The 14,312-nt window shown below is 47.3% G+C and overlaps 1 protein-coding gene across 5 annotated transcripts in view; it reads right to left on the bottom strand.

Moving 5' to 3' along the window:
* The window catches only part of DNM1 (dynamin 1), a 112,191-nt gene that overhangs the window by 35,288 nt on the left and 62,591 nt on the right, over window positions 1–14,312 (bottom strand). For 3 of the 5 annotated variants that reach the window (XM_050927095.1, XM_050927098.1, XM_050927099.1), the window contains exons 12-15: window positions 14,214–14,284; window positions 12,708–12,759; window positions 10,737–10,748; window positions 9,176–9,289 (exon numbers count right to left, since the gene is read on the bottom strand). In XM_050927095.1, the coding sequence (XP_050783052.1) occupies window positions 9,176–9,289; window positions 10,737–10,748; window positions 12,708–12,759; window positions 14,214–14,284 (249 nt within the window). The remainder of the gene's footprint in view (window positions 1–9,175; window positions 9,290–10,736; window positions 10,749–12,707; window positions 12,760–14,213; window positions 14,285–14,312) is intronic. The other 2 variants (XM_050927097.1, XM_050927094.1) reach the window with 1 other exon arrangement.

The following is a 14,312-nucleotide window of genomic DNA, read 5'->3' as shown; positions in this document are numbered from 1 at the left end:
AGCAGGACACTAAAGTGCAAATATAGGGCAAGAAGGGGTATTGGGGTGACAGGGTCTAATCAGACCTGGTTAGTCTCACACCTTTTAAAAGACCATCATTCCTAACTATAATCACAATGCTTGCATGGAGGACCCTGAATGCAGCAGAACCAGTGTGGTCCACTTGCACGGGGGGAGGATAAGGAGAGTCTATGCAGGAGGCCTACCCCCATGTACACAGTAAAGCACAGCTCCATAGAGGCTGGGGAAGGCACTGCCACAGAAAAGAGACTTGGGGGCAGCGTGGGCACATGGATCCCCTTGCCATTAACCCCTAGTCATGGAGGGCAAAGCATTGTGTTTGGGGGAAGGAGTGAGACTAGTGTAGCTCTGTGGCCTGAGAAGAGGCACCCCAAGTAGCTTGTTACTCTGGCTCTGTACTGGGGCCAGTGTATTTTAGATGGTTGTGGTTTGCATTGTTAACTGAACGTGCATTGTTCTCCTCTGGGCCTTCATCCCCAAATACATTTTAAACAGTCAGGTAAAAATACAGCATAGCTGGATTGGAATGAGGGCTCCTGGTTTGTTCGCAGGCTATTTCCTCTGCCCAGCTGGTCTCTCTGTGCAGAAAGGGTTGGTGTTTTATATCTGGATACACATGAAGCTGAAGCTGATGGGGAAGCCCACACATGCATCCAAAGGAGGAATTTGGCTCTTGGGGTGCTAGGAGATAATTGACAGAACTATCAGACCTCACCATAATCAACCAGGAGGGCAACCCAAGATAAGCTGAAGCTATTATGACAAGTAAAACTTTATGCACAGAGAGTCCAAGTGTATATGTTCTGATTTATGGCTCATGTGACATAAAAAAAATACCAACTGAACCAAATGCTTCTATTAATGCTGATGTACTTTGCTTCTCTCTGGTGCCAATGGTGTGCTGGAGGAGGCTCCAGAGCATTGTTAAAATCCCACCACCAAATTGACAGGAGGGTTGTGGTGCTCTCCTTGTCTCAGGCAGTCAGCTCCACCCTGGATGGGGTCAAATCATCCCTGACAAAAAATAAATTATTTTTTGGGCCTCATCAAATTACTCTGGAACAGTAAAATCTTCCCTTCTGCAATAGACCAAATTGTACCAGGAATTCAGTAATTTAAAAAATATTTACAGTGGAGGATCCTCCTAGACTTCCTATAAATTATTTGCTCCATCTACCACCCCGTTATCCCAGTTAAACCCTGTTCCCAGTCAATTTGTTCAGTAACAGTGTATAACAATGCCCAACATAGGGCCTTTTCTTTGCTCAGTGTTGTCACCTCCTTCCTGTATTATGAGATTTAAATGGGGAAATAAACTAATAGATTTCCCCTCAACCTTTAAATGCTCCTCACCACGGGTTTAACCTATTAGGAACAAAGCAGGAGTACTGGGTGATCATGTTTTTAGCCACAGATTTAAAATCTCTCCTCTGGCTCCCCCTTCCCTGTGTGTGCTGGTGGGTTGCATATTGCACCTAAAGCACTCTTTATCCCTGCAGCACAAGAGAGGAAGTGAACCACATGGCCTGGGGAACATCTGGAATCGCTACACAGGAGCTGAGCATCAGAGAGAAAGCGGCATTCCTCAAGTTTCCATCCAAGGTATGGAACCTTCCTTTCCTCCGCGCAACCTTATCCGTCAGATGGCTCACTTCCTGTCAACCTCTGACCTTCTCAGCAGCCAACAAGCTCCTCCCTCGAGTCTAGTTAGCATTGCACTGCCACGTCAATTGAGGCAGAAAGACAGAAGGGAAGCAAGAGAAGGGAGGGAGCAAAGACCAGAAAGAGGGAGGGAGGGATGCACAGTGAGTGCCAGACGCGATGGGGGGAGGAAAGGAGGGAACTCGGATCACTCCCATGGTAGCCGGAGGCTAGCTGCAAAGGCAACTGGCCAATGTGGGTCAAAGGACCCTTGTTATGGGCTTGGAAGCGAAAACTGGTCTTGTTTGCTCTTTGCTCCGGACCCTGGGTAGAGCAACGTTCTACGGGACTGAGAGCTGGGCAGAAGGAGATCAGGATGCATCGGGCCTGAGCGTCCTCCCACCCGCGGCCACCAACTGCTGCGCCAGATGTGGGGGGTTGAATAAAGCAACGAAGTCTGCACATCTGGGCAACGGCCAAGACTTAGAAACATTTTCTCCTGGGTTCGAACAGCAGTAATTTATTTTTATTTTTTAAAGGTACGACGTGCCCGGGGGAATGGGGCATCAGCCTTTTGATGCCAACGGCAGAAGAGAAAGGGGTTTGAAGGTTCGCTCAGTGCGGGGTGCAGGCAGGGAGCAATCCCCCCTTCTTCCCAGCTGCCAATGGAGGAAACTTCTTCAAGCAGGACTTGGACTTTCCCTCACCCTCTCTCTGTCCCCAAAACACCAGCCCAGAGGCAGAAAGGGGGAAGGACTAACGTGCTGCTGCTAGCTGGAGAGCTGGACACAGAGGCTCCACTCCGTCTGCCCAGTGTTCAGACTACCTGTTCAGGACTACGAGATTGTACAGTAGTCTGCACATTGGTTAGGCTGTGCTGGGATACACCACACACGCTGCCGGTGCCGCACAGGGATGGAAACGCCTGCGTGGCAGCGGGAAATGCTGGGGTGTGAGCAACGCATGCTAAATTCACCTACCTCTCCCAGTCTGCTGGGAAACAGCCACTTGGATCCTCACCTGATGCTCACCTTTATCTGTCACTATTCACCATCCCACTCCCTGTCTGTCTGTCATTTCCTCCCTGACTCTCCTCACCCTCTCTTTGCAGCTGTTTCTGTTTGTTTCACATGCTTGTCCCAGTGAGAGCCACTCAGGATGCCTTGTGTTTCTTGTGCAGACCTTTGCTATAAAAGTGTCCAAATCACAGGGACAGGGGCTACCCTCTGGGAGAGTTACGGCTGCACAGTGCCTTGCTAGCAGTCCCCTTATGAGGAGGAGGCGAAATTAAGCAGCGGGAAGTGGCCAGTTGGGTAATTTTATGGTGTAACAAACTTTGATTATTTTATTTAAAAAAAGAAAATTTCAGGTTTGCAGATTCTGGAAATCGCCTTTCCTTTAAAGTTGGTTGTGGTCCTTTCTTTAGATGTGGATTGGGAGGGACAGGTAATGTGTATGTGTGTGTGAACCTACTAAAGTGAATAGTGAGTGAGAAAGAACAAAGAGAGAGTGAGAAAGAAGGAGGAGGGAGAGTGTGAGAAAAAGAAAAAGAGACTATGAATGGGAGGGAGAGAGCATGAGAGTGAATGAATGAAAGAGCAAAAGAGTAGGGGCAGAGAGGGAGGGAAGGAGTATGTGTGGTAGAGAGAGATCCTGAGGCTGGTATGATAACTGGGAAGGACTGAGTCTCAGAACATACCTAGCTCTGCGGTCTCAAAGCAGAAAAATGGGTGACAAAATCCAGCTTGCAGCTGGACTGTTCAAAGCCACCCCCCACATTACAGCTCCATCCTGATGGCTGGCAGGGCTTCAGCCACTGCAAAGACAACAGAGAGGGCTTCACGATGTGGCTGATCTGGGGCTTAATACACAAGAGCGTCAGCTTGCTGTAGGAAAAGTGATCTGCTCCGTGTTACTGAAAATGGGGGTTTCAGAGGGAGATGTAATGTAATCCTAGCATTGAAGTCTCTAGCTAGAATTGGGAAGGAGCCAAGGTCTGATGTGTAGTAAATGGACACCTACAAGTGTGTGAATAAGGTCACAGCTTCTCCCAGCCAGGAGAATCTGCCTGCATTCTCCAGTGATGGAAGAGACGGGAGGTACAAAGGCAGCACAACTCTGACCCAGCAGACTCAAAATGGTGTATGAAGAATGTAAAAGATTCCCCATCATATGCCTGAATCTGTAGACATGCAAACACCTACACATCATTTATCATGCTCACACACACACCATTCATGTGCACAGATACTTAACACATGTACATACCCAAATACTAGATACTCACACACCAAACATACGCATTCCAACAAGCACATAACCTCCTATTATTCACACATCTCATTCTCACTCAAACACAACATTCATACATGATCACATAACTGCCATGTCATCCACACCCAGTCCCGGGCATACATACTCACACAGGTCCAGGCCATTCATATGGACACATAACCATGCCAGTTACACATACACACAAATTCAGACACACATGCACACACAATTAACATACTCAGACATTCATACATGTACATACCATTCACAAACATACACACCCCTGTATCAGTCTCACACACCTATCTGTGTGCATTCACACTCACACACAATACAAACACTCACATGCATACATTCAACAACACACAGAGACATACCCACACCTTGCAATATGGAGTGGAATCTTCTTGGGGCAGGTCCACTCTTAAAAAGCTGCAGCGATGCAGCTGCACTGCTGTAGCGCTTTAGTGAAGATTACTACTAGCCTCTCCTGTCGGTATAGTTAATCCACCTCTGCAAGAGGCGGTAGCTGTGTTGATGGGAGAAGCTTTCCCATTGACATAGCACTGTCTACACTGGGGGCTAGGTCAGTGTAACTACATCGCTCGGAGTGTGGATTTTTCACACCCTTGAGCGATGTGGTTATGCCGATGTAAGATTGCAGCGTGGACCTGGCCTTAGTGTCTATACAGAACAGCAGTACTGGAATTACAAGTTGCACTTTTGCTGCAGTGAAACAATTTGCTATTACTCTCATTCTACTTCCGCATAAAGGAATTTCACTCTATACAAGGATCCTGCGAGCAGGTTCCACCATGCATTTCAGCAGGACGGACACAAACATTTAGCTATGGAAATACACTGACACCCTCACACAGGTATGAGCCAAGTCCTGCCCTCCTTAGCCCTTATTCAGCTTAACCTTAGTGAGACTTTTGCATAAGTAAGGACAGATGGTCAGGGCTATACAGTATTCCCACATGTACTAGAGGTAGACTGTATTCACCTGTGTGTGCAACCACTCATGTACACACAATGACACATGTATGTAGTCATATGCATCCCAGTTTAAATTCACCCTTACATGTACCAAACACTGGGCCCATGGGCCCATTCCAGTGGGATGTAGGCCTTGCTCATAGGAACCATGTAGCATATTGTTCATTATGGCTCGGCTCAGGGCTTAATGCTCCCTGCCACCTAGAGAACTAGAGGAAAAGCCTGGATCCTACCTGTGTAGCTGGGTTGTGTGCTGTAGCTCTCTGAAGGGGATTAGGTGGAACAACACCTTTTTCTGCTTAGGTTCTCATACAATGCTCATCACCATGGTAACTGAGTATCTAATACCAACCAGCTACAGTGCCATGGCTGCCACTCCAGTCTCGGGGGTGCAGTGCTCTCCCTGGCTAGCAAGATCACCCACTGTCTTAGAGAATGGTCATTGGATCCATATAGTTGCCAATCCACCATCTCGCTCTCCCACAAATGTCCTATAGGCAGAACCCAGCAGCATCCAGGAGGTGCTGACTCCCTGTGTGGGATTCCCAAATCCAAGATGACTCCCTTTTCTGCAGCAGATCTATACTGCAGCTCTCCTTGGGTCAGGGATTTGACTCACACAAAGAAGACTGGAGGAAAAATGGAGAGAGACCCCAAAGGAAGGGCTCTTGGCAGCAGGGCAGAACAAGAAGCCAGTTTTCCAACCCCTTCCCTTCCCCCAGCATGCTCCACCAGCCTCTCCAGAGCAGTGGGAGCCCTGTCCTCACTCACACTTGATGCTGGAACCTTTAAGACACTTTTAAGTTCCAATTCTTTTCTTTGTGGGGGAAGAGAAAACAAACCAGCATTGTGGAAAAGCTGCTATTTCACTAATGGGACCCAGAGGTCTCTACTCAGACTTGATGCCCAGTCCTGCCGTAACAGGGTAGGAGAGGGAAGCACTTAGCTCCATTCCACCCACCTCACTTTTTGAGAGGTGCTAGCCTAGCCCAACATCATCCTGCCACCCCCAGTCCACCCCTAGTTTTCCCACCAGATGCCCCAAATTCTGCAACCGGCTCTTCCTCCAGCACAAAGGTTTTCTTCCTTGGATTGAACACTCTCATTTACTTTGGCTATTTGCTACAGCACCGTGGAGCTGGGGCAAGAGAGCCCAACAGGAGCATGAGAAGTCAGGGTTTTTGTCTGTCCAAAACGTAAGTGGATTGGGACTCTCAGGCTGCACTCAGGTGACTTAAAATGGGGCCTTGAAAGACACCATTCCTCCCTTCAAATCAGGGGGACAGGGAGGCAGACAGTCCTTTCTGGGGAAAAGAGGGGATCTGGGACTGAGACATATGGAGACAGCCATGTGTGGAGATACCAGCCTGGTTTAGGAGTGATGGGTCTGAGAAGCCTCCTCTAGGGTGACCAGACAGCAAATGTGAAAAATCGGGACGGGGTGGGGAGTAATAGGAGCCTATATAAGAAAGACCCAAAAATTTGGACTGTCCCTATAAAATTGGGACATCTGGTCACCCTAGCCTCCTCTCAATGAAGGGCAGAGGGGCCGTGGATGATGGAGACAGCCCTGTTGCCATGTGGGGTAGCAGAGCCCTGGAGGACAGAGTCAGCCCTGTCCCTGTGTAGGGTAGAGGGTTATGATGGGAACTCCAAAGTCAAGGGCTCTCCAAGATGCCCCTGTAAAGTACTGACTCTCTAAGCTGAGCCTAGCCATGGAATCCAAGTGGAAGTTACTTCCCTTTCCTTCCCCAGAGGCCAGAGATCAAAGAGCTGAACTGGTGAGAGGGGGCAGGAGTGGGGAAAAAATCAGAAATAAAAACATGCTCCACCTTTCCCGCCACCCCTTCTCCAGTTAGAACAAAGGGTCCTTTCTCCTGTGCTGCTCCTGCCTCATCAGCACTGGGTCGCCCTGCGTTTATTTAAGGGACGCTGGCTGGCAGGAAGCTGTTTTAATTAGGCTGCTCTGCCTCTCACCGTGCAGAAGGGAAGCAGTGCAGACCTCCAGCTGTTATTCATCCCCAGGGTTACCCTCCTCATAGGATAAAAGGGGCACCTCTTCCCCCTCCCACGCAGCTGGAGTCTATTAACATAGATTATGTGCTGCAACCACAGCCTGCCCACTCCCTGCTGGGGCAGAGGGGTGGAGGGGCTAGGCGATCATCGCTGAAATCCAGATGCAGAAGCTGTTTTTAATTTAAAACAACGCTCAAGCCTTAAGTTATAACTGCCTGACCTGCACACATAACCATGAGGCGACGTTGCCACACCAGGCAGTTCTGTCTGAGAGTTCATGGGCCTTGAAAAAGGACTGGCTGATTTAAAATCTCCTTTGCACAATCAATTCCAGTTCCTTGCTGATTATGGGACTGATGCATGTCCCAGCTGAACTTAGACCTAGTCTACACCTAAAAAATAGATTGATCTAGCTATTTTTTGCTCAGGGCTGGAAAAATTTCACACCCTGTGCAAAATAGATCGACCGAGCCCCCTCTCAGAGAGGTGGATTAACTACATCAACAGAAAAACCTCTTCTGTTGATGTAGAAATAATTTACACTTCAGCACTCCAGCTGCACAGCTGCGGTGCTATAGCTGTGCCTCTGTAGTGTAGACATACCCTAAGACTAATCAGCTCCTGGTCAGGGAACGACATTTCAGTCCTGATTCTCTACTGTGTGGCACCTTGTGTCATAATTTCCAACTGTGCAAAGTGGGTGTTAAATGTGCCCTCTGATGTAAATGAGTGGAGAATTCTGGTCTGGTAGCAGTTTACAGGTATGTTGCACGGGTATAAACCATGACACAAGGTGCAAGGCCCCTTCTCTTCCTGACCAGTAGTTTGGAACCATTTCTTGGAAAAACTGACTAAATCTGAATCCATTTGTAGCCATCCCCCAAAGTATTCCTATCTCTGGCACGTTGAGTGGTATTTGAGTTTAAATTCATGTCATTCTGATTACCTTCTTGTTGTTCATTCCCACTATTCAGAGATTTAGGCCCAGGGGCCAGAGATTTTGTCTTCCTTTATGACTGGCACACTGTTGATAGTAGACAAATAAATAAATAAATAAATAACAATAACTTCAATTTGGACATGATTCTGGCAGCTGGTATCTTGCTCCCGGCTTGAGTGGAAGAGGAAGCACTGGGAAGCCATGTTTCCCAACTTTCAGGAATACTTATTTTTAAGGTGGGTCTACAGAGAAGATCATGCTATTTTCTCATTTATTTTCTGCATGTACTATTATGGTTTGTTAGCAACAATACTCAGCACTTTCACATTCAAAGCACTTTATGAACATGAATTAACTGATCTGCCCAATACCCAGATGAGGTGGATGAGTACTAATATTCCCATTCTGCACATGAGGAAACAGACAGAGAAGTAAAGTGACTTACCCAAAGTCACAGAGAGAGTCAGTGTTTGAGCTGGGATTTTAACTCCATAGCTCCTGGCTTTGAGTACTGTGCTCAGACAACTAGGTCACACCTATCTTGAGTGACCACACAAGACTAGAGTCAAGCTTAGCCACAATTTAAATAGTCACTATAGATACTGCTGATAGTACCACAAAGCCCTGGGTATCAGAGTGCTAAGCCATCCCCTCCCTCCTGTGAGTTGGCCTGCCAGAATAAGACAGAAAAGTGCCCTGCCCGCTTTTTACTGACTCAGGAGCGCCAAGCATGGTCATTTCCAACTGGATTTTCTCGTCAGTGCCAGGATTGCTGCATCAAAATTAATGCCACAACCCTTACAGTTAAAAGGAAATATCCTTATTCCAGTTGAAGCAATATCAAGGCCCCACTAAGAGTTGAATACAAGGAACAAGGCAATAGATTCACGGGCTGACAGCAGCTGTTTGAACACTAACATATATAGGGTGTGACTAATGTGCAGGGCTCCATTTGGGCATGCCCCTATGGGAACACACAGTTCTATACCCCACCAACAGAGCATATGGCATCCTGATTATAGCTCCCAATCTCCTGGCATCCCTTCCTGTGAGAGGTTGAATACTGGTTTGTGGGATCACTCCAGGTCCCAGGGGTATGCTTTATAGAAGCAGACAATTAATACTCAGAAAATGTATTTATAATACTCAGCCATTGTAGGGAACTAAGGGCCTGATACAAAATGCTCAGCCACTGAAAGTCAATGGGAGTTGAGGGTTCTCAGCACCACAGAGAACTAGGTACCAAAGCCATACTCCAACCAGTCCTGAGGCTAGACCACTCACCTCATCATCCTTATACCACGAGAGGTTCTCAGCTGTCAGGACAAACCAGTATTCCTTGGCACCACCCTTCATGATCCCAATGTTATTGATGGTGAGCCAGCCTTTTCGGATCACCTGTGGGGATGGAAATTGTCAGTGTTAAACATGGCACTGAGAACCTAGTCCTCCTAATGGTTGGGGAGAGAGCAGAGTGTGTCCCTGCACACACAGACCAGCACAACAATGACCAGGACCACTGTGCTCTCTGTTCCTGCCCAAAAGCCCCTCACTAATTTGGAGCTCCAAGGCGATCAAGCCTGCACCTGTCTCCAAACAGGAGAAGGGTTAGGCAGGGAGTGAAATGGAGGAAGCAGAGAACCTGGCTCTTTTGGGGGTTACACCATCTGCCAAGCACTCAAGGGGAAGAGAGAACTGCAGAGAGAATCTCAGACACTGGCCCAACCCACAGAAACCAAATCACAGCAACAATCACACCCAGAAAAGGCAATGACTAGAAAGAGCAAAGGAGGAAGCACATCCTGGCAGAGACAGGGACTCTCCCAGCACTTGAGGTTGGAGGTGACTGCTTCACAGAGCTCAAGGGGAGGCAATTCAAGAAGAAAAGTAGAGAGAGGTAAATGAAAACCAAATTATTGAATTTTGTAACGCAAGGAGATACTGAACATCTGGCAATAATGATGCATCTGGAATTCACACCCTGAACTTAACTGTGTGAGATCAGTGGCATGTGTGACTCTTACTATATATATGTACATTAGTTTTAATATAGAGATAGATAGATATAAAGTCCCATATTTACATTCTGTAAATGAGCTAGGAGATTATTGATTAGTAGACTTTGTAACTTTAAATCAATATTTGTCTATTTCTGTATGTGTGAGTTAGTAGAAAGAGTGTATGTATGTAATAGCTTAAATATAAGCATGTTAACATATATATATGTGGGTGTGTGTGAATGTGCATTACTGCAGGTGTTCATTATTATACACGTGTGCATGAGCCTGTGTTACTGTCCATGTGAATTAGCCTACATATGTATGTATCGCTGACTGTGTGTGCATGTTACAAATTAGTGTGTGCTGTGAACAGTATGTATGTGAATGGCTAGGTGTTTGTGCATTAATTAATACTGTTTTGTGTGACTTAATAAACATCTGCATAGTGTCTGCATCAGTGCATTCATTGTCCATATCTGCAGGCAGGGGTGAGTGGATTTTCACTCCTTTCTTTCATGCTGCTGATTGTTAAAATTCACAATGGACCAATTCTCTCTGCTGACAGAAGGGGGCACTAAAGCTGAACCCCAGATCCTGATCTCTAGATTGAATGGTCTCCCCAGCTCCTCTCGCCTACACACTTTAGAGGCAGCTAAAGAAATTCTCATCAATTTCTCATGCTGCCTTTGCTCCCCACTTCCACTTCATCTGTATCTAACATTAGCTGCCACTTCCCCCCATTGCAGCAGCAGGTGGAATGGTCCTTGTGCTGTTCCTGATCCTGATCTCCCCAGATGCATCATTAATGCTCATTAGCACAGCCTGCTGAGCTGCCTTCTACTCACCAGGATCTCATCCTGCAAAGGGGAACCATAGCAACAGCAGCAGAGAAGAGAGGAGAGGAGCAGAGAGAGGAGAGATTGTTACTAGGAAGGGAGGAGTGGAAGGAGGAAAGAGCCTCAAAAATTAATCAACAGAATCTTTTACCAAATTAGCATGTCAGCGGCGAAAACATCAAAGACCTCAGGCCCCAAAATAAAATCTGCTAAATAAAATGAAAGCTCAAGCTATTTACAGGCAAATCCACAAATGAAACAAAAAAGGATTGACTCCTAGAGCTGTTCCACACCCAGGGCAAAGGCAAGGTACTCACTGGTGCCCTTCAGAGGATGGTCTCCCTGCAACTGGGAGATACCCAGTAAAGCCCTTAGAAATAGCATCCAGAGAAGCAATGATCCAGCTGAACTTGCCAACCAGCCTTCCGGCAACTCTGAAGCTCTAACTGTGTTTCAGGGAAAGGTGGCCAAATATATTTTGAAGATGATTCACTCCAGATGAGAGTTTGGGGTTGGAAAGGAAGAAGCTGTTCACCTACATTCTTCGCTGGGCTGCTTTTGTACCTTCCTTCTGTAGAAGGTACCCAAATCTCTCTGCAGACCTTCCAGGCTAGATAACCCTGTGGTTCTCCCTGTAGGTCTAGGACAGGAAGGTCTTCTTTGCCCCTCTGGCTTTCTATAGCACATATACTCCATGCAGTACAGGGAGGCAGTAGGGACTTCACATTCCATTCATTATTTTCTCCCAGGAGAAAGCTCCACAACGAGGATGCCCACCCAAGCGAGGCTGATGAATGCCAACGACATCTCCCTGAGTAGGTGGCTTTAAAGCCTCCCGTTCAGGTGGAACTTGCCTCTTCCAGAAAATGTGAGCCCAGAAGTTCTGCAAATTGCCCTTTGGCTAGCAGACAGTGAAGACCATTCATGTGGTCAAGGGAGACAACTGGGAAAGAAAACTCTATGGCATGGCAGTTTAGAGGTGGAGCTGGGGGAACTGGAGGGTATAGTTTGCCCCAGTTTTTGATGGGACTATAAACTTGCATCAAGACCCACCAAATCAGAGAGCATTCTCCAGCTCTCGCCTGCATAGAAAGGTCAAGTGCAGCTGGGAGAAGTGAATGACACATTCAGGGATGTGAGCAGAATAAACACTGACATCTGCCACTATCCAGAAAGCAATGGCTTATATGGCTAGACCTCTGATCATCCCCCCTGCACTTTCAGCTCTTTATTGGACCGTCTGATAAGTTAACTGTCTAGCGTGTGCTGGTCCAGTTGTAAAGCACGGTGAACCCATCAGGAAAATGCAAGGTCACCCAAAGAAATGGATGAAAGTCGAGATGTTCTGGATTCTGTCCAGTACCCAAGGCCAGGATGATAGTGGAAGGGGACTGGGTCATCATATGCAAAGTGACAGTTTCGAAACCAGTTCTCTACTGCAAGGATCCCAGCGTCCCCTCTTTTAGAGAGTCTTGCACCCTGCATACCTCCCTGCACTGAGTAAAGTCTGCAGCACCCTTCCTTTGAGCTCTGATCCTCAGCTAGGGCAGATGTTGCAAGCCTCTGTAATCACCTTGTCAATCTCCCTTATGTGATTCTGCTGGGCCAGCTCCTCCATTCACTTACTGTTAAACCCAGTGGGGTTGAGCCAGAGACAGCAAAGAATATGAGTTGGCCCTTGTATTTAAGCAGGTAATAGACATCCACAGTCCTAGTCTTACTGAGGACAATGCCAGCTCCATACATAACAATTGTTCTTTTGCAGGAGGGAAAGTCCATATTCTTCCCCTTTGTCCTTCCCACAGGCTTCCCTAATCCCATACATTTCAGGGGGGCTAAAGTTTCTCTCTAATCTTCTTCTCATCTGCCTCTCTTTATACCTTTGAAGTGTTGCTGTGTCTGGCTCAACATCTGCTCAACTGAGAGCCTGTCAAGCAAGGTATGTGTTCCTCTGGCAGCCTCAAATGGGAGGGAACTTACCTGGTTGCCAGCTGCCTTCTTCTTGCTCATCTGGCTGCTCCTCTGTTGAGCGCTACAAACAAGATGAGAGACATTCAAAGCCCATCCAACTCCTTCTTCCTTCCTGAATCCTGCTCCCTCTAGGCTTTCGCAACAGCATATTCAAGCTTCTCGCCCTCAAGTTCCAAGCCCTGTATAGCTCCACTTCAACTACATCTTTGGTCTCAGCCTCACCTACTCAAACCCGTGCTCCCTATGCATCTTCTGAACCAACTGCTGACCACCCCCTATTTATTCTTCTTCACTCCTGCCTTCCTTCTTTCTCCCATGCCACCCCCCAAGTTTGTAACTCCCTCCCTCTTCTCATACAACCACTTTCTCCTCCGTCAAACCCTGCTTGTAAACAGGTCTTCCATGAAGCCTTTCAATATTAATACACAGAAGAAAGGAGTAAGACTGAGAGCTCTGCAATGTTTTGAGACCACAGCCACCTGCTAGTCTCTGTAGCATTTTGGGACATATCTTGACATCAAACTGCAAAACAACCTTTGACAGTGATGGCACCTCGGTCTATCCCTGTATGTCTGAACTGTACTGTCTGTCTAAGTTACAGCATCATCTCCTGGGGACAGAGACCAGGTTTTGCTCTACATTTCGGAAAACACTCAGCACACTAATGATTCTCCATGAACAATTTTATAATTCCACCTGATTTTTAATCTTTGTCCTGCCTGGTTGGATATGATCATTCCCTGCTCTTCCCTAGCCCCTTTCACCCGAGATCTCACTTGTGCTTTACAAACACGAATACTTAGCCCCACAAACTCTTCTAGGGTGAGTCAGTGTCATTATCTCTGTTCTATAGATGAGGAAATTTAAATACATAAGGATTAAGTGACTTGCTCAAGGTCAAACAACAAACTAGTAGCAGAGCCAGGTATAGCATCCAGGTCTCTTGGGCCACCAGTCCATCCCTCCTCTCAGTGGGGAATGACATGGTTGATATGCCAGCCACAGCACTGTTGACTTGCTCTAGCTTTGGGTTTCTTTAATTTCTATCATGACAGCTCAGTGCTCACTCTTCTATGCCACATTGGAGGCCTAGCTTTACTCCTTGCTTCCCAAGGGGTCTAGGGGCGAGGGGGAAGGGCATGAGGAGGCATCACACTTACCCCCAGATGATGAGGTGCCTCACAATAACCCTCCAACCAATTAAGTAGTGAGTTGGCCTTGTGTGTGTGGGGTGGGCTGAAGTGAGACACAATGAAGTTGGGGGGTGTCAGGACAACATGGAGAACTGCCCTCACTCCCAGGGGAAGAGGGAAACCTATTTCTCTCTTTACCATTCTGCACATTATACCTCACTTCACCCTCCCATCAAAGCCAGGGTGGAAAACTGCTCCACACTCTCCACCCATGAGGCTCTGCAGCCAAGACCTACAGCCCACCTACCAAAGCACATACAGAGCAAGACTGCAGGGGAGCAGGGGCAGGGGGAAGGAGGCAGTTCAAGGCACTGGTGCTTACTTTGCAAAGCCAATGAAATCCTCGTGGTTTGTGTTCATGTATGCCAGTTCGATGTCTATCAGGAGCATGACCTGGGGGGGCAAAGACACAAAGAAAGTG

The sequence above is a fragment of the Gopherus flavomarginatus genome, chromosome 17 (assembly GCF_025201925.1).
Source record: "Gopherus flavomarginatus isolate rGopFla2 chromosome 17, rGopFla2.mat.asm, whole genome shotgun sequence".
Classification (NCBI taxonomy): Eukaryota; Metazoa; Chordata; order Testudines; family Testudinidae; genus Gopherus; species Gopherus flavomarginatus.
The sequence above is the reverse complement of the archived record's forward strand: the minus strand, read 5'-3'. Positions and strand labels throughout refer to the sequence as shown.